Source organism: Colletes latitarsis, chromosome 9, assembly GCF_051014445.1.
Source record: "Colletes latitarsis isolate SP2378_abdomen chromosome 9, iyColLati1, whole genome shotgun sequence".
NCBI lineage: Eukaryota > Metazoa > Arthropoda > Insecta > Hymenoptera > Colletidae > Colletes > Colletes latitarsis.
In genome coordinates this window covers 17433790-17453221 of record NC_135142.1, presented here as the reverse complement: position 1 = coordinate 17453221, position 19432 = coordinate 17433790, and the positions used below count along the sequence as shown (strand labels likewise).

At 38.8% G+C, this 19432-nt stretch overlaps 1 protein-coding gene across 3 annotated transcripts in view; it reads left to right on the top strand.

Annotated features, from left to right (window-relative positions):
- The window catches only part of LOC143345741 (mannosyl-oligosaccharide 1,2-alpha-mannosidase IA-like), an 831836-nt gene that overhangs the window by 558059 nt on the left and 254345 nt on the right, over positions 1-19432 (top strand). Inside the window, exons 3-4 of one of the 3 annotated variants that reach the window (XM_076773119.1) lie at positions 5922-6082; positions 6555-7150. The exons of 1 other annotated variant lie outside the window; for it this stretch is intronic. In XM_076773119.1, the coding sequence (XP_076629234.1) occupies positions 6797-7150 (354 nt within the window). In that variant the 5' untranslated portion in view covers positions 5922-6082; positions 6555-6796. The remainder of the gene's footprint in view (positions 1-5921; positions 6083-6554; positions 7151-19432) is intronic. One more of the 3 variants, XM_076773118.1, reaches the window with a different exon arrangement.

Genomic DNA, 19432 nt, shown 5'->3' with positions numbered 1-19432 from the left:
ACACAATAAAACTCGAGGTCACAAATGGGCGGACGACAAAAGATTTGATGAGCAATTTGCACACTTGGTTCGAAAGAAACTTATTCGCGCTATCGCGTCTAGTATGGACAAGTTTCTGGTTTTTTTTCTAAAATATAAAATAAATATTCGAATAATCGTTCCACGATAACATGGCGTATCGATTGGTAATTTAAATATATTTTGTTAGGCATTCAGAAATAATGTATTTAAGGGTGGATAGGTTCTAACAATAGAACGTAATATTTTTTTGGCGGTCCTGTATGCACGCGAATTTGTCACGAGGGAAGCACCGACTAGGAAAGTTCCATTTTCTGTCCGGCTCTTTTCGGAATTTGTGGGTGGTCGGTCACGTTCGCGCACGTGTCCATTTGCGACGCGAATTTGCCTCGCTTTAAAGTACTTCCAGCGATCCAATTTTCCGCAAGAATGTGACACGTAGCAATCTTGGTAACCTCGGGGCCCCGGTGCACGATTTATTGGCTACCGAGTGTAGCTTCGGCGATTTACCTGCTTCCCTCTCCCCTCCCTACTTCTCGCCCTTATTTCTCTCGCACGCCATCCTCCTTCACTGTACAATAAGTCTTCGACTTACGCGGCTAATTCCACCGGAGCTTACATTATAAGTTACATCGTACGATTTACAAATACTACATTCCGGATGAAAAAGATAATTTTATATTTGTTCGTACTTGGTACCATAAACTGAAACAAATATTTTAACATCTTTGTCCATGCTTGTATATATAATATTTATTTTATGACCCAAACCTAACCACTATCTTTTCTCGTATTTATTCGTTAAAAATTGGAAAACAACTGAACGAACGTGAAATGAACAAGATATTAAAGTTAAAGAAAGAACGGTATTTGATTGCAATAATATATAATTATGAATTTATTTAAAAATCCTGAAAATCCTGACAGATTGAAAAACGGTTGAAAGAAGTAGTTTGAAGTGTTTCTAAAATTCCGACGTGTCACCTAGCGTATTTATTTTCAAGCCTCGTTGCATTCTCACCGTAAATGTACAAGTATATAAGTGGGGGCGTAACCGTACCGTCAAGGAGTCCGCGTAACTCGTAGATCTTCTGTACGTCTTTTTGCCTGCTCCTCGATCATTCTGTTTCCATCCCTTTCGGTTCTCCCGCGCGTCTTTCCATTCGGTTTCCTTTCCTCTCGTTGTCTCTACATTCCTCGTCCTTTGTTCGTCTTGGTTTCATTCTTGCATATTTTTCCCCATCGTTTCCTGCTTCTGTTAGTCTCCGAGTCCCCTTTGTTATCCCGTGGGTTTCACAGACTTGCCCTGCTATTTTTCCCCCGCGTTGTGCGTTCCTTTTACGCGTCTTAATTTTCTGCTTTTGTCAGACCATCGATGATTTTTTCTTTGTCGTCAAGCTTTTGTCCCTGTTTATAACGATCTGTATTAGAACATTTCTTCCTTGCTTTTAGGAAACCTCTCTCTTACGATATTAAAAACTTTGTGTAATGGGGGCTGCAAGAATTTGCAGGACATTCAATCACAACAGCTTTGAAAAGCGACTCGAACCTCCCCGAGTTTCCCTCCTCGACTTTGAAACGGTTTGAATCCCGATGGGGCTAGCAACAGCTATCCTTATGTTATTGGAGGAACTTTTTGACCTTTAGTCGAAGTTTGCGCGTCAATAGTCCTTTGTACGATCGCACATACCACAAGGACTCGGCGCAAGTTCTCGTATTTCACGTTCAACAATCTTCCTTAGCATTCGGTTGCGAAGGTGCGACAAGATCTCGCGCGTAACGCGCCTCCCAGCCCTCTACTCTGCACTTTAACCCCTGCGACCGTCCTTTCAGGCTCTGATTCAGTGTCGCGGGGAACTTCGATATCTCAGAACTCGCTGCCGCGATATTTCGCGTTATCGACAGTTAACGACTTACAGAGACGGCGGGCTTCTAAATAGTTAAACGGGCAATATCTCGGGGCTGCAGCTCGCGATTCGCAGGAGGCTGTGAACCGATCAGCGTCTGAGTGTTCCCCGTGGACCGGAAGTTTCGCCAAACATCGACGACTTAAGCTAGGCGCGTACTATCGACGTTCCTTTGAACGACAGTCGATCACGCGATACGAATTAAACACAATCTGTGTGTAGAATTTTTATAGATTTTCTTAATTAGCATTGTTGAATTTCCTAACTGTCTCATGATGTTACAAAAATCATCTCCAGTGACGACATATATGTCTAAAGTTTCTTTCCTGTCTTGACCATGGGTTCTTCGAATTCATGGTGTTTATTATACAAAGATAAGAGTTCGTCGCTAGAACAAACTGCTCTTCACTCTTGCCTTTCTTCTGTGGGTGAACCGCACAGTTTAGAAACCGATTTCAGAATATAAATATTCTACAGTTAAATATTGTTATTTAATTCAATCATACAACCCACAACCCTACAATTCCAATGAACACAATATGTAAACAACTCTCACAATATTAAAATCTAATGCAAATTGAATTGATTTCTACTTATATCAACCCATATATTCTTATATTTGTTTGAAAACGAAACTTACGAAAAAATTTAACTGCAAAATTATGGACTTGTTAACGTGAGTTTCGATGAAATCGAATGCCACGAAAGAAATTGGAGGTTCAAGAAGCTGAGAAAAGCTGCTGGTGCTGGGGATCAGGTGTTCTAACCGCGTAACTGTCAAGGTTTCGAACACTTCTGGACGATAATTTAATTAATAGGGGCATTGGCTTCTCTCGATGTAATTCTAGGCGATGCTGCAACGAGCTGGATATTGGGTTACGTAACCATTGCGGTTTCGAAGCACTTGCGTGTTGATGTTGCCGACTAGTTCGAGTGTCAAGTTCTGTGAAAATCGTGGTAATTTTTGATCCGTGCTTTGTTCGTAACTTAAAAAAAATTGTTAATTTTCAAAATTGATAAATCCTAAAAATAAGTTTTCCTAGCGTCTGGATGTAGCAAGGATGCTATAACAAGCGTAACTAATTTTCGAAGAAACTTTTTGTCCGGGACGAGTGACGGGAATTATAAACGAATCCACGGGACACTGAAATAACAGCGTTTCATGCTATTTTAGAGTAAAAAAATTCATGGTACGTATTATTCTCGTTAGAGTCGAAGGGTCGGATCACAGAAAGTTGCTTGAAATTTAACAGAAATACAGCCGGCGGGCCGTTGGCATTGTCGGTCGTCGAGGACGACAGCGACGCGAATTTCCAAAATTTCCGCGCGAAGAGAATTACAGGCGAGACCGGGCGAGAGCCTCGCGGGGTTTGAAACAGCGACGAGGCGCATCCTCCGCTGCAAAAAGTAAAGAAAATTGGGCTCTGCAGGTGTAACGCCCGCAGCGACCGGGTGATAAAATACGCACGGACTTTCGATGCGAACGATGGAAGGGGCGTAGGGGTTTGGGAGGTGGAGGGGCGGCGAAGAAACGTTTCGCGATGCCCGGGGCTCGATAAAAAATGCAATGATCACGTTTCGGCAGAGACTTCGGAATCTCCAATCTGCCTGTGCTTCTTCTGATTCGCACTTCGCTCTCGCCTCCTCTCGCCTCGATCGAAAGTATCGTTCCGTTGATGTAGCTGGTGTGTTCCAGACTCTCGATTCGAGGCCTCGAGAAATTTTACGGCACACGTGATGGTTTTTGTGCGATCGCCCGTCGATGCGTTCGGATTCTTGCTTGGACTTACCTCGACTGCAAAAGAGACGCGATAGAGAATTTGTTTTGTAAGTTTAAAAATGAGAAAAGCAGGAAAGAAACATTTCTGAAGCGAAGATTCTATTAAATCGTGCGAATAAAGTTTTTACGAAAAGATAGATGCACACGTTTTTGTTTTATGATTCCATTTTACTGTAAAGAATAATGTGAAATTTAGTAATCGATTTCCAGGTGAAAATATTAGGGAAATTAACTTGATTCTACTTAATCCAACCTGTACAATTCTATTTATGTTTATTTGTCCGTGTTTCATTATGTTTGATCTATGTTCGTCTTCGCCCTACTTGACTCAGCTTGGTTAGATTTTATTTTTAAATCGATCAATTTTTGTCAGACTTGATATTGGCCCATTCAACTTGACTAAACTTCATTCTATTTGTTTCAATTTAAATAGATTCATCGACGAAATTATTACACGATCTAATACTTAGACACACTTGATTGTACTCGATTATACTCGATTCTATTGAGTACTCCTTGGTGTAATTTCGAACAGAGAATTTGAAAATTCATTAAATCGATGCATACAACCTCGTCGCGTGCTATTACTAAAAGCACTTTTCCGGTGAAACAAGTTGGTTTTAACTTTGACTGTTTACTTTAGACGAAACTCTGTGAAAGGTGGCTCCGGTAATAAACGAAAGTTAGGTATAGGGATTGCATCACGGGAAGTCAAACCTTACCTTCCCAACGACACCAGAATTTTAATATTCCACGTCAGCCAAAGTACACAGGAAGCATAAGAACGCCTTGTTGAGAATATTCCAAAATATTTGACCTAGTTCAGACGGTACGCATTTCACTAAAAGTTCAACAACAGATTCAAAGCGAAGTATACAACATTTTTTGCAAACAACTCGGATACGACACTTTCAAAAAACAGTATGGTTCAGTTTCGTCGTATCTTAGCAGTGTAAAAAAAATTTTTGATATTTCTAAAACTTTTCAGAACTGTCGGAAAAAATCGATCTCGACGTTTGAGAATTATTGCTCACATAAATATATATATCTTTGTCGAGCAACATTTTAATCGACGTGGTGTAAGATGCAAATTCGCGTAGACTTTCATGGTTCTGTAGGTTAGTAGAAAACAAAACGAAGTATAATGAATTTCGCGTAAGACACATTTACATTTCAATTTGAAATATTCATGAATTTGAGGGATTTGCAAGCACTTTAACGCGTGCATCGTGTTTTTAGATAAATTCAATATGCATTAGCTCGTGTATTCGGAAACATATTTACTCGGAATACTTCGCTTTTATATAATTCTGCTTTTGACTTCAAATAATACCAAATAATGTTCAAAATTAGATCATCGAAATTATCGTTTTATCCATTTTTCTCGCTACGTCGCAGAATCAAAATTATTACCTCGGTTCAGCTCATTTTGAATTTCGTTATGATTTTAAACTTTTCCAATTATCCTTCTTCGTTTGCTCCCTTTTCAATTGAATTTCGCCGCGTGTAACGGCGAAACAACGTTACGGTAATACAGCGAAGAGTTATGCTTCCGAACGAACTATTCCGGCGCGAATACACAGGTGCAATTTGTTCCCAATTAAAAGTTAAGTTGATAAGCGATCTGATTTGTGAATTTGAAAATGCGATTACTTGGTTGGTAATCGAGATCGTGCCTCCATCGGAGGTGCAATATAACGTAAAGTGCAATTTACTGCGTAATCGAACGTTCGAAAATGGCGTTTTATTTATGGACGGACTATTACGCTTCTGCACGGGTTAAGAATCTCTATTATTTTCAAATACACGGTTTTTCTATTTTAAGATTTCTATTAAGAATTGTAATACTAATATCTATTTTTCTCAAAATACTACGCATTTATGATATATGATAAAGATTGTTTACATTATAATTTAATTTAAAGAAATTCTAAGACAATTCGTGAAAGACAGAGTTTATGTTTCGAAATATCCGATGACTACAAAACCATTTTACTGCACGAAACGTGAATTTTAAAGAAAATCAATGATTTATAAAGAAGGGAAACGAGGGTCGATCTTTTCGTCGCAATATAATTTGATTCATCGACGTCAACGGGCAGCGAACTACGATCGAAGCGAGTCGAACTCATGAAACGATCGCAGCCGGGTACAAAAGAACATTTCCTTCACGGTCGTTCCCATCGCTGAACGCAATGAATCGTTTCTCTCCACAGCTGCTGGTAATTTCGAGACTTAACCAGACACCGTGCCAATGAGATCGAACCAGCAGGACGCGAGCTGAAAACTGACGTCAGCCGTTGTCGAAGGCTAGTTAAAACGACCGTAGAGCACTCGTCACGGGTGCTCCAAGTACCCCACAACAGGTGGCTCGCAAGTAAGTGGCTCCTGTGTTCCCACCCCCGCTCAGCTCATCGCCACATTCAATTCTAACGCTGACTACCGAACCGGATTTCAACCCTTTCACTAAATTTTAATTTTATCTTCGAGCACGCGAAAATTTCGAGTCCTTTAAGCCGAGGCACCTAACATGCTCTAGATAAAGATTTAAAAATAATCGTAAAGTTACATTTAAAACTGTTATGTAATACACCATTTGCAGAGATGAGCATATTGCGTGCCTACGAAGCTGATCGTTTTTTTTATTTTTATTTTTATTTTGTTCCTTGTTCCCCCGCGCAACGGAAAGATTCGTCACGAAACACCCTTCGCGCGTCTGCTATTCTCCCCTAAAATCAATCCGTTCCCATAATCCGACGGATGACAAACGCCGCTTGTCCAAACGAAATCCCCGCCGCATAAATTCCGAAGGCGGACCCGGATCAATCAACACCGACCATTCGTTCTAGCCCAATGAACGATCATCCACGAGAATCCCCGTCATCGTAACGCCCTAAGCCACGAGTACGGGGACGTTGGTCGTTGAGCGTTCCACCGACTGGGCGAAACGATCAAAAATACCACCCCGCCGGTCGTTCCGACGAAACGAAAGAATCCAGCGTTTCTGGCTTGTGCGCGCAGCTCCGTCAATACGAGCGCAACGTCTGCAACTCCGGGCGGCTTGTGGGAGTGTGGCAAGTGCCTGGACGAAATGAGGCTGATGCAAAGGCTGGCGATCAGCGGGCTACTGTCCGTGATACTGATCGTTCTGCTGACGGGAACGTTCGTGACGCGACGCGACCTGGCGAACGTCGTCGAGCGCGGCGTGGCGCCCGAGGAACGGAACGAGCCCCTGAATCCAGCCTGGGTCCAGAACAACGCGATCCCCGGCCAGGACGAGCCGAAAACCGAGGACAAGGATCGACGGGTGGACTTCAAACACAGACAGTCCGAGCCGTCCGCGGTCGGACCCCCGCCGATTCCCGTACCCGGACCCTACGTCATTAAATCGCCTAATCCACCCTTGGACGACGTGACTAATCAGCGCCGTGAAAAGATCAAAGAGGTAAGCGTCCGTTTCGTTTCTCTCTGTGTCTTCTTCCGTGTCCGTTGCACGGGGTAATTATCCGTGCGTGCTTGGGAACCTCTCGCGACGACGGTTACCGTGGTTTGTAAAAGTTTGTGCAAACTTCTGGACGACGCGACGCACCGAGTCCCCGTGACTTTGAACGAGTTCTTTTCGCAGAGTATGGTAACGATTGTTGAGGGGACCAGGCAGTAGTATCGTGACTTTTTGTAGTGGCTTATTATAAAAAAATCGTTAAATTCTTTCCATTAAACAAAATCTTGTCAAACTGTTGCATATTTATTTGCTAAATACATACGACAGAGTTTCGATCTAAGTATGTATTTAATTAATGTAGTTTTGCAAAATGAAAATGCTGTTAGCTTGACGGTTTTCTGCTAACTGAACTTGAGGCTCGGAAAAAAACGAGACGCTCAGGGGGTGCAATAAACGAGAGGGACTGCACCAATGGATAGAAATTTTCATTAAAAATACATGCATGCAATGCTTATTTTCAACACAAACAACCATGTATCGAGCACTTAAACAAATAAAGATTATCTTCATTTTGCAGTGATTTCTCTTCTCCAGGTGAAGCGAATTGAATGTACCAAACGGTATAAATCTTGCTTAACCTCTTAGGCACGGCTGAATTTTGTGCGGGGCTGTTTCTCTGTACGGCAGAGTTCAACGCGAATTACGTGTAAATGATACGGCATTGCAATGTGTGACGGATAATGCTGTTCTTTACACGAGTACATTGGAATGAAGTGTTTGATGATTAAATTATAATTTTTCTTAAAGATATGATACACGCATTTTAACTTTAATAATTTATTCTAATAATTAATAATACAATTCGATATGGTACGTCTTAAAACACGATACAACACAAAGACCAACATCACAATAAAATCAAATAAATATAAAAAAAAAAAAATTAAATGGTATATTCATTTAAATAAAAAGCAACAATTCATACCTGACACGGGTAGATAAAGAACAGGCTGTATATTGTGAAAACAATTAACAATCGATATGAATGCAAAACAAATGTGAAACAATATGTGAAAACGATTACTTTATTCAAACGGTGAGCGAGTGTGCCAGTAGTGCGCCATTATGGTAGCGCGTCGTTCAGAGAGATGGCATCCGCGAAAGCCACTATAGTGGCGCGTCGTACAGAAAGATGACATCTGCGAAAGCCACTATAGTGGCGCATAGTGCCTAAGAGGTTAAATACGGAAAATGGAGATTTTAAGGTAAAAAATTTGTCTTACAAATTTTCTTTCTGAAAATTAAAAATTTTTACAAGTTCATATTGAGGTTCAGTGCATAAAGGAACATTTTTACGTATGCGAAAAAAATTTCATGTCAATCCGAGTCTCTGTTTTTTCGCAACCACTGCAAAACGAAACGAAAACAAGTTTTCGAGAAAAACGCGTTTAAAGTTTCGAGAAACTTTTGATTGCTGTAACTGTTACATACCTTTTTTAAAAACTTCCAGCAGAATAATACGATGTTTCCAGAACTTCTTCGGTATCTGTACGTTGCTGTTCAGCAGTCCTACTATTCATTCGGTTCTTTTTGCATCTATTCTTCATATCCATTTGGGATTCGTTCAAGCGCCGTTCGTTCTTTTTCTTGCACATTGCCTCTGCGCGCGTCCAATTGCGATACCTAAATTTTGCAAAAATTGTAATAATGATTTTGCGCCATTATTGAAGATACATATCGATAAATAGGCTGCAATTTCAATAATTTCTGTCCCGCTGAATAATGTTTTTGGAGCAATTTTCCAGACTAAATTATTAAAGCTTTTGTTTGCATTCTGTGTATGACTACCGATACATGGCTCAAATAGCTCTTCATTGCTCAAGTCTCCCTAAATGAGTAAAATTACGTTAAAAACATCATCGAGAAGTGCTGGTTTATGTTTATAGTTTCATCACAATGTCATGAAACTTTGGCTTTTAATTTCTGAAAAGTATTACTTTCTAACAAAAAAAAAATAAACAAAAAGAAATCGATATTTTGACTGCTTGGCCGCCTTAAAGTGAGTAGGACTCGATTCGTAAATTGAACGTTTGTATCAAGTTGGGGGATCTCCTTTAGAGCCCAGCGAATCCTGAAACAGTTACTGTAAACGTCTGTTGGTGTCGAATTTCGCCTATATTGTACGTAAAATGAACATGCCTGGAGCGATGTTCATTTTAAGAATCATTACTATATGCAAATATCGTTGAGTCCGACAGGAATGTTTCATTGTTCTACAGAATGTCTCATTTAAGTTGAGATTGTAAAAAATCTCGAAAACGTGTGATATAAAAAAACCAAACTGTCACACGTCCTTTGGTGTTTCGAGTGGAGAGCCAAATGACACTACTAGTCTTTTAATGCGTGGGCGTTTTCAAGGTTACTTCAAGGTCATCTTGTCTTTTTTTATGATAAATCCGTAATATAAATTAATATATAAAATATATTTAATATATATTAAATATATATTTGATATATAAATATGGGTTTATAATAAAAAGAGATAAAATGTCCTAGAAATAATCTCGAAAACGACCATGCATTATAAAACTAGTAGTGTAATTTCACTCCCCACTCGAAACACTGAAGGGCATGTGTCAGTTTGTTTCTTTTAAATCACATGTCTTCGAGATGTTTTATAATCTCAACTTAAATGGGACACCCTACATAGTAAAACTATGTTTACGTTATATTGTACTCACTAAGTATTCGTACCCTTGCCATTTATAAAATTTTGCAATAAACTTTTTATCACGAATAGAGATATCAAAATTGAACAACTAATAAGGGAAGTGTTTGAATTTTAATTTCGTTCGAAAAACTGCGTGCGTCTGTAATCGAGGAAAATGAAACCCAGTCATTCCATTTGTTCATTCAAATTTATGAATGTATGAAAGATGTTCCAGCTGAATTCAAGGTAAGGTTTACTTTTACAAATTACGTCGTATTACAATTTCCTAAAAGCTCGCTGAAACGGATTCAATTCACTCACCGTTGGAGTTGCCCGTAAGTACACGTCTCTGTCAATTCTCGAGCGACGAAAGCATTGCTAACCAGATACCAGTAAAGAGGTAAGTCCGCCATTTTCGCGGGAGAAGCAGCTTTCTCCTCGTTGAATCTGTATTCGCGTAATTGGATAAAGGTGAGTAATCTTCGTCCTCGGCTTCTCCCGGTAATACACGTAATCTTCGGAACCGTACCATACTATATAACTGAAATTATCCGTCATCCCGCGATGCAGTAATTGAAGCCTAGCAGGACCTGAAAACATTAATTTCGTTCGCTAGTAGTGATTTAACGATTACTTAATCTCCCGGTGGCTCGAGCTTTAACATTATTCCGCACCTCTGCGCGGAGAAACCGACGATTCGTCGTGCAAACACGACGCGTTTTTAACCGAAAACCGTAATCTCGAAACGAAGATCTCGAGTCACCTGATTACCCCGGAAACAGATGCGATCTGTCCCATAATGAACGTCCGCGAGTTCGAAATAATTTTTTTCCCGCAGGAGAATCGCGATAAAGTTTAATTACAGTTTCCAACGCGAAATTGATACTCGGACATTCGACTCGACTCGTGGCCGCTTTGTCTTCGGTTCGTCCGATCGTCGCGGGCTTTATTCACTTCACATATTGAATTCTTCGAACCCTCGTGAAAAATCCAGCGATTCTTTCATCGAGCATCGAGGCACGGTCAAAGTTCTGCGAGAACACGCCGCAGAAAGGGCGGAAATTAAAGAGGATCGCAAAGGGAAATCAATGAGTTCTCTATACCATTGAGCCTAGCCAATAATCTGGCGTTGGTTCGCGGAGGAAACGGGGACACAAAGGTGGAACGAGACTCCACGGAAAATGACACGGAAAAGAGCGGATTAATCAAATGTATTTCGCGATCGTTCGAAATTTCCTTTTCGGTCTAGGAAAGCTGCCGGTTATCTGGATGGAAACACGTCCTTTTCAACGACGCACCGGTCGAATTTTAATTCTTGCTGAATTAATTAAAAAGCAGACACCCTTTTCACAGACGATTGAGAAGATTTTTTAATATACAAAGTAGCTCATTTAAGTTGAGATTGTACACAATCTCGAAGACATTTAAACAAAACGAACTTACTCGTGTCCTTTAGTGCTTCGAGTAGGGAGTCAAATGACACTACTAGTTTTTTAATGCGTGTACGTTTTCAAGATTATTTTAAGACCATCTTGTCTTTTTTTTTATTATAAATTCGTATTTTTTATTTCTAAATCATAATTTTTGTTTGAAACATTTTTTTGTAAGTTCAATATTTCTTAAGATATCTAAATACTCATGTTTGAATTGTGTGCCACTGTATTTGATACGCGATTTGCATTATTTTTATTTGTACATTTTTTTAATGTATCTTTTTAACTCTTGTAGGAGATTTGTATTGAATATTTGTGCCACGTTGTAGTTTTGTTGAATGTTAATTTATCTGCAAAAGGGTTGAAAGTGTTTTGTTCGAGAAGGAATGGGTAACTAGGAACAGCGAGACAACAAGGAGGATGAAACGAGTGATTGTAAAAGACAGACGTGATTATAATTTGTGTTGCTAATTATTAATTTGTGTGTTTCAAATTCATTTATTATAATTATATGATTTGTACATTTGTTCCTCAAATAAATTCTCTTCGTTAAATACTACACTCTTGCATAAATTGTTTAACAGTACGGTAAAATGTACTATGTGATGGACATTTCTTTTTTACAGGGTACCACAAAGCATACAAATTAATAACTTCATTAATGCCTCGTGCTTATTCGCCATAAAGGAGAATTATTTCAATTTGTTCTGCAACTGTTAAATATTCCATTGCACTCGCTACGCAAATTGAACCGACAGTACAGTATTTCTAGGCTATGACTAAACATTCAATCGCAAACCTATCCTGTTTTGATAACACATTGTTAGATACATTTGTAAATACAATCATAGTAGCTATGTTTATCTCTATTACACTCGATAGAGAGAAATATCGAAACATTCTGGATCTCAGCCTACTAGTAATAAGATATGTAGAGAAACATTTTTTAAAATTTATGCTGATACCACGTCTGGTAGGCTTACTTCAAGGCTTACTCTTCAAGTATTATTAGTAGCTTGAGACCCAGAATGTTTCGATATTTCTCTCTGTCAACTGTAATAGAAATAAACATAGCTATTATGATTGTGTTTACAAATGTATCTGACAATGTGCTATCAAAACTGGATAAGTTTATTACTGAATTCTTAATCATAGTCTAGAAATACTGTATCGTCAGTTCAATTTATAATATTTAATAGTTGCAGAACAAATTGAAATGATTCTTCTTTATGGTGAATCAGGACGAAACATTGAAGAAGTTATTAATTTGTATGCTTTACGATACGAGAAGAACTTTATTATCTGTTCATGAGTCTTTTATTGAACGAATTAATAAGTGTCTAGAAGTTGAGGGTAAAAATTTCGAGTTTTTATTATAATATTCTCAAATGATATAAAAAATCTTCCGGAAAAAAGTAACCTTGTCATTTTAATAAAAAAACAAAATTATCCTTAATATAAACATGAAAAATCAGCTAAGTATCTTAAGAAATATTGAACTTTTTTTTTTACGTAGAATACGATTCCGAAATAAAAAATATGGGTTTACGATAAAAGAAGACAAGATAACCTTGAAATAGCCTTAATTAAGAAACTAGTATTACCAGTTGACTCCCCAATCGAAACACTAAAGGAACATGTGTTTGTTTTTTTTTAAATCACATGTCGTCGAGATATTTGATAATCTCAACTTAAATGGGACACTCTGTAGAATAAAATTACGCCAAAACGTAACGTAGTTTTAAAATATAATTTTGATAGGCCCTTTTTCGAGATATCGATTCATGGCCTGACTTTAGCGAGATCGAATTACGTCTCGCGAAGTATAAAACGATCACGATGGCGTGCAGAGTGCCCCCGAACAATTAAAGGAGCATTAACCAGGAAAAGGATGAGATCGACGGATCGAGTGAAAGTCGAACGGCAGGGTATCGTCGATGGTGAAATGAATTGACGAAATTACGGAATTCCGTTGCACCGACGCCGGAACGGGATACCAGCACGTCAAACTTCATCGGGGCGAAGTTCGGTTGGAACGCCTTCGCCCATTTCCGTGTAATTAATTTAGCAAAGAGCAGTAAACTGGATATCAGCGATAATTCCGTTCGCGGAGCCAGATCCCAGCGATAATGAGTCAATCGCATTAAGGCCCTTCGGAACTCCGCTGGAACGATTATCCCTTTGAAAGCTCGTTCGTCTTTCTGTGCTCTCTCTCTCTCTCTCTCTCTGTCCGTCTCTTGGTTTCCATCTCACCGTCGCCCTTGCTCTAAATCTATTCCGTCCTATTATCGTTGTCCACATCGGTTCCGTTCGAACAATGAATTTGTATCGAACTGTATCTAAGCGAAGACGTTGAATAGCCCTTTATACGGGTCATCCAGTCGATGGAATCGGTTTAAATTAACGAACGGGAATTAGAGCGACCGATCAACCCGATTTTTAACCGTATTTCGAAAGCGAAAAAGTGGTGTTGCCAGAACTTTTCGAGACGATCAACTTCTCCATTCATATTGGATAAAATATTATCTGGATTTTCGTATCTGTAAATATTCCTTGATTCTATGACGCAGAGATTTTCTTACTTTCTTTTTTTGTAAGTAAAAGAAGAGTCAAAGAGGTGCTATTATCCAAATGTTCTTTGGATTCTTGGGAGGAGGATAACTTGTAAAGATGTAGATTATTTGCAATTGATTAGGAATGTTCTTCTTTATCTTAATCTAGCATAAAAGACAAATCTCTTCCTTCAGAAAAACCTAGAACTTAGAATTTGCAAACTTTTTCACGCTGAATTAAAACGAAGAAGAGGATTCTTTAAACGTTGCAGAGATAGCGATAGAGAGGCAGCTGCCAAAGTATTGTGATGCACGGATTCTATTTCGAAAACGAAATAGACAAGTCTAACAAAGCTTCCTTGATTTAGAATTTAATTGACTTCTGCTCGATACCTTGTCTGAGCAGACTTTATCGAAGAACGGTCAACCGTGCTATTAACCAGTTTATCGAACGGATTTATTGGCTCCAACGAACTCAATCGTGCCTCGCATCTGCAAGGAGCTTCCGAAATGATAACGACCGTAGAGAAGAACGTTTCCGCTCCGCCAGAATGAATTTCCACCAAATTGTAGACATCTCGTTAATCTAAAATACACTTCGGGTTCCAATATTGGAATAAAATTACGTCCAACGTCCTACGTGGACCTCCGGCTTCATCTTATTAATTTTTAATTCACGAAATATCATGATCTCGAAGGATTAATTATTAAAAACTGTCAGGAGTAACAGAACAAAACATAATCGTAAATCTCACTTGTGTTGATAAAGTAGAGTAGGTAATCGATTGCCACCTGCTGGACCACTTGTTGATTATAGATCAGTATATAATATAATGTAACACGTTTCGTACAGTTAATTGCTTTCACATTACTGGTTATAAATAAAACATACAGAGTGTTTGGCGACCCCTGGGAAAAATGCTAATAAGAGATTCTAGAGGTCAAAATAAGACAAAAATCAAGAATACTAATTTGTTGATGGAAGCTTCATTAAAAAGTTATTAACGATTAAAATTCTGTCCGTACTGAATTTTTTTCTCGAAAATGCGCAGGATATCGAGGGTATGTCTAATGATCAAAAATGATTGTAATTGACCCCGGCAAACGAAAATAATTTTTCCAGAACGATTTGAAATTTTTTTTTCGCCGAAAAATTTGTCCACGTTCCTGAATTTTTTTCTCGAAAGTGCGTAGAATTTTGGAGGTATGACTATTCACCAAAAATGGTTGTATTTGACCCCAGAACCTAGAAATAATTTTTTTAGAATGATTTGAAATTTTTTAATTTTGCCGAAACATTTAGGCACCTACCATCTATCGATTTTTCTTCAAAATTCGTTTTTGATTTTTAATAATTTTGGTTGGCACTGTACAGAAAAGTTGTATAACACTTTTTGTAGATTTCCATGAACTCTACTTCCCCCCAAAATTTCAATGAAATATATTCACTATTGTAGGAGTTATGGCAGTTTGAAAATTGGACCATTTTTATGGGGTTTTTCTCACTTTATGGGGTTAAGGAACAACTTTTCGAATATTTTTAGAATTTCTACATATTCCCCACCAAAATACACGTCGTTCGCATTTTGAAAAATCAAAATCGTCCAATCCGTTCAGGAGCTATGACATTTTAAAGATTCGCATGAAATTTCGGGCAAACATTTCTGACCAGAAATTATATTTTCGATAAGGAATTTTTTTCTTGAAAATGCATAGGAATTCGAGGGTATGTTTATTCATAAAAAATGTTTGTAATTGACCCCTACAACTAAAAATAATTTTTTTATAACGATTTGAAAATTTTTAATTTTGTCGAAAAATTTCACACCTACTCGAATTTTTTTCTCGAAAGTGGGTAGGATTTCGGGGGTATGTCTATTTATAAAAAATGATTGTAATTGACTCCCGCAACTAAAAATAATTTTTTCAGAATAATTAAAAATTTTTTAATAACTTTTTAACGAAGCTTCAGTCAAGAAATTGATATTCTTGACTTTTGTCTTATTTTGGCCTCTAGAATCTCCCATTAAAATTTTTCCCAGGATGGCCGAACATCCTGTATAATGAAAATAATACAATGTGCAGTAGAAACCTCAACAAAAATTATTGAATTTACAAGTTCAATCTGCGCGTTGGTTCAAATGCTCCAGAAAATTAAGGTACTCGGTACCGAAGAATACACGTTGAAGATTCGAAACTTCCGTCTGGAAATTTAGATGCTATTATTCTTAACAGTCGCGTCGGTTAGAACGGCCCTCGAAAACGTTCCTTTCTTCATTTTCGCGAATGCAGCGGTAATGGTAAACCGTGAGCAAACCGCGGGTTTCAGTTCAAGTCCGTTTCGACAAATAGGATGCTATTTTTACGATCCGCGAAATATAATTAATTCTGTAATTGGATCCCGGCGAATATAGTCGCGTATATGGCTGGAAACTCGCCGCGGTAAACTAGCTCACGGTTTCGAAATGTTCAACCGAAGTTGCACGCGTTCGCGCCGCCGGTACACATCGTTCATTCCCAACGAAGCAATTTGCTTTGCGAGTGGACTCGCATAATTCACGAAATGGGTAAACCGCGTTCGGAATATATCTCACTTTACCGTACGAGCTCCATCTTGAATTGCGAATTCTTACAGATCGCTCTGGGCTCGACACGAATCATGCGAAACGATCGTTCGATTCTCTTCCCGCTTCGGCCATCTCTGTTGCTTGGAAATTCTGTCCAATTGGAATATTTGCTAGTCGTTTCCTGTAAAACAATTCTTGAATATAATTTTTGAAAGTCGTCCAAACGGATTTCTTTCGTTGTCTCCGCCATCTTTCGTAAGAATAATTACCTTACACGCTGTCCAAGTATCCAAGAATCACAAAAGTGCGTTTAATCGTGTGTAGGAGACGTTTTTCGATCGGCCATCTTAACGATGCTTGAATATAATTTTTGAAAGTCGTCCAAACGGATTTCTTTCGTTGTCTCCGCCATCTTTCGTAAGAATAATTACCTTACACGCTGTCCAAGTATCCAAGAATCGCAAAAGTGCGTTTAATCGTGCGTAGGAGACGTTTTTCGATCGGCCATCTCAACGATGTCGCGATGCTTTCAAAATGGAGGAAACGTCGCGCGATTTTCAAACGATTCGAAACCGGAACACGTGGGTCGTTGTCGCGCAGTGTTGCGTGTCGAATGACGTTGGGCGTGGAAGCAACGACGCAATTTCAAAATCGTTTAGAACGCGAAACGTTCCACGTAGGAGACCCTTGAACAGTGCCCTTTGCCTTCTGCAAACGACTCTTGAATTTCCTGAAATTACATTTCGTGCATTAAACGTTTTATTTATGGATATAATTGCGATACTGTTGATTAATCCGCGGAGAAAACGACTGCACGCGTTTCTAGGTTATTTAGAATGTAAATGAGAAATGCACGAGGTTGTGACTACAAATGAATGCATAATATGTCTCAGGATTTTCCGATTAAACTCTGCTGATACTTTCTGTGCGTAGAAATAAGAAGCAAATTTTTTGAAAAATTACAAACGATAAAATATCAACCTGTATTCGAAATATTCTAAGGCGTCGTCATGGTTCGTTGCGACCCAGATTTCTCGTTAAACGTCTTTACAATTTCAGTAGACATAACTCAAAAACTATCGTAGATATAAAAATGTAATTTGGTACAATGCAAGTTCATACTAGGTAAAATTAATTTCAGAAAACAACATATTTACAAACGACGAATTTCGTTTCGGACGATTTTGAGACTGATCACTTCAGAACCGTCTAGTCGTTTCCAAAATTAACAAACCGTAAATGAAATCGTACCAAATCATGACCCATATGTCCAGTTAAATATATCTGAATAAATTTTTCATTATGAGTGTTATATTTGAATCATTGACAAGGTATATGGATGAAAATAAACTCCGATGGATATCGACTTCTGTAAGATCTATTTCTCTGCTACTTATTATTCGCGAGCCTAATTTAAACGTGATGTACACGGTACAGTATCACAATGGATATATTTTAAAAAAAATGACTTATTACCCTCGTCTTCGGGGCAACGGCCCCACTGGGCGATGTTAGGGTTGATTCAGTTTGACGTCGATCTGATTACTTTACACCAACGCCAGCGTCGCGTTAGTCAAATTCGATCGCTAATCCCTGCATACTAGAGATCACGCTTCAACGTTCGCTCCAATTATCAGCACACATATCATCCGCGTAGATTGACAGTCGATCTGCAAGATTTAAAAAGCTTAAGGATTTAAAATACAGTTCAGACATCGGATTTATTTGTATCGACTATGTTACAGAGGATATGTAAGAATCGAGACGTTTATAAAATAATAGACCTATAAAAGTGGCCATATTTTACACATTTTTCTCAACTTTTTCTTTGAATTGTCATTTTAGAAATGCTTCAATTTTTGGTTTCGAAATAACCCATGTAGAAAGCCGCGGAGCGTAAAGTCGTTCTTTGTCCCTGTTCAAAAGAAAAGGAGAAAAAAAATTGTTAAAACGTTCTATGAATATCCAGATATAAGATCGCGTTGGAGATTTAAAAAAAGATCGATTCCTAGAAAAAAAATTCCCAGAGACACTTTTCTGTTAGATTCGATTAAACGTAAAATGAACGAAAGGACGCTATTTTAAACGAGAAGACGAGCGTTAAATATTTATGCATTCTTGGTAAGCGAAGATTATCCTCGCTTCTTGTCTTCCCACGTTTCCCAGAAGTTCTAATCAGGGATCTGGAACGTGAGCTGTCTAAACCAGCGAATTTTAACGTCGTCAGCTAAGATCTCGTCTCGTGCACGGTCCTCGTCAGTCGCGCTAGATTCGCTTAGCATGTGATACATAGGATTACCGCAATCTGCGCGACACACATCACCGCGCGAAGCATCTTCTTCGATTCTGATTATCATTTCCGGGCCTGGGTTCCACGACGAAGGAGCCCTGGAGTCGCGCGATGATGCACAAACGAATGCACCTTCCGACAAAGTCGCATTGTCCATCGAACGAACGGGTCTGGCACAATGGAAGCGATTCCTTTTAATGAGACGCTAGTTACGGGAGAAATGGTAGACGGCAAAAGAGACGAACAGAACGGAGGGTGGGGGTTCGAATACAGGGTGTTCCGTAAATCGTAAATTGCCAGCTAATGAGAACCTCGGTGAAACGTACTTGGAGAATGGAAATGATGTCGTTTGGTAGTGTACATGCTCTTGATGGAGCATGAGGGCGAAATTCGTGTAAACGAAAATTTCAACTCGTTGAACGAAGATAAAAATAACTTGAAAAAATCCATTCGTTAATGCAAATTATAATTAATACTTATTCCAACGTATCTTTGCTATCGTGTCTATCTGAGAATATTTTAAAAATGAAAGAAAATGCTACGCAGGATTTTTCAATTCAAAGGGAGATCAAAAGTTCCATCTTTCCAGCAACTGACATGACGTAAAATAAATCCCGGGTAACGTAAAGAAACCACTGAAGAGAGTCCACTTTACAGAACTCCGTTTAAAAGCATCTCTTTCGTGCACGTTGTTTAAAGCTTTGTCGCGGGCTTGAAGTCATTTTTCTCCCGT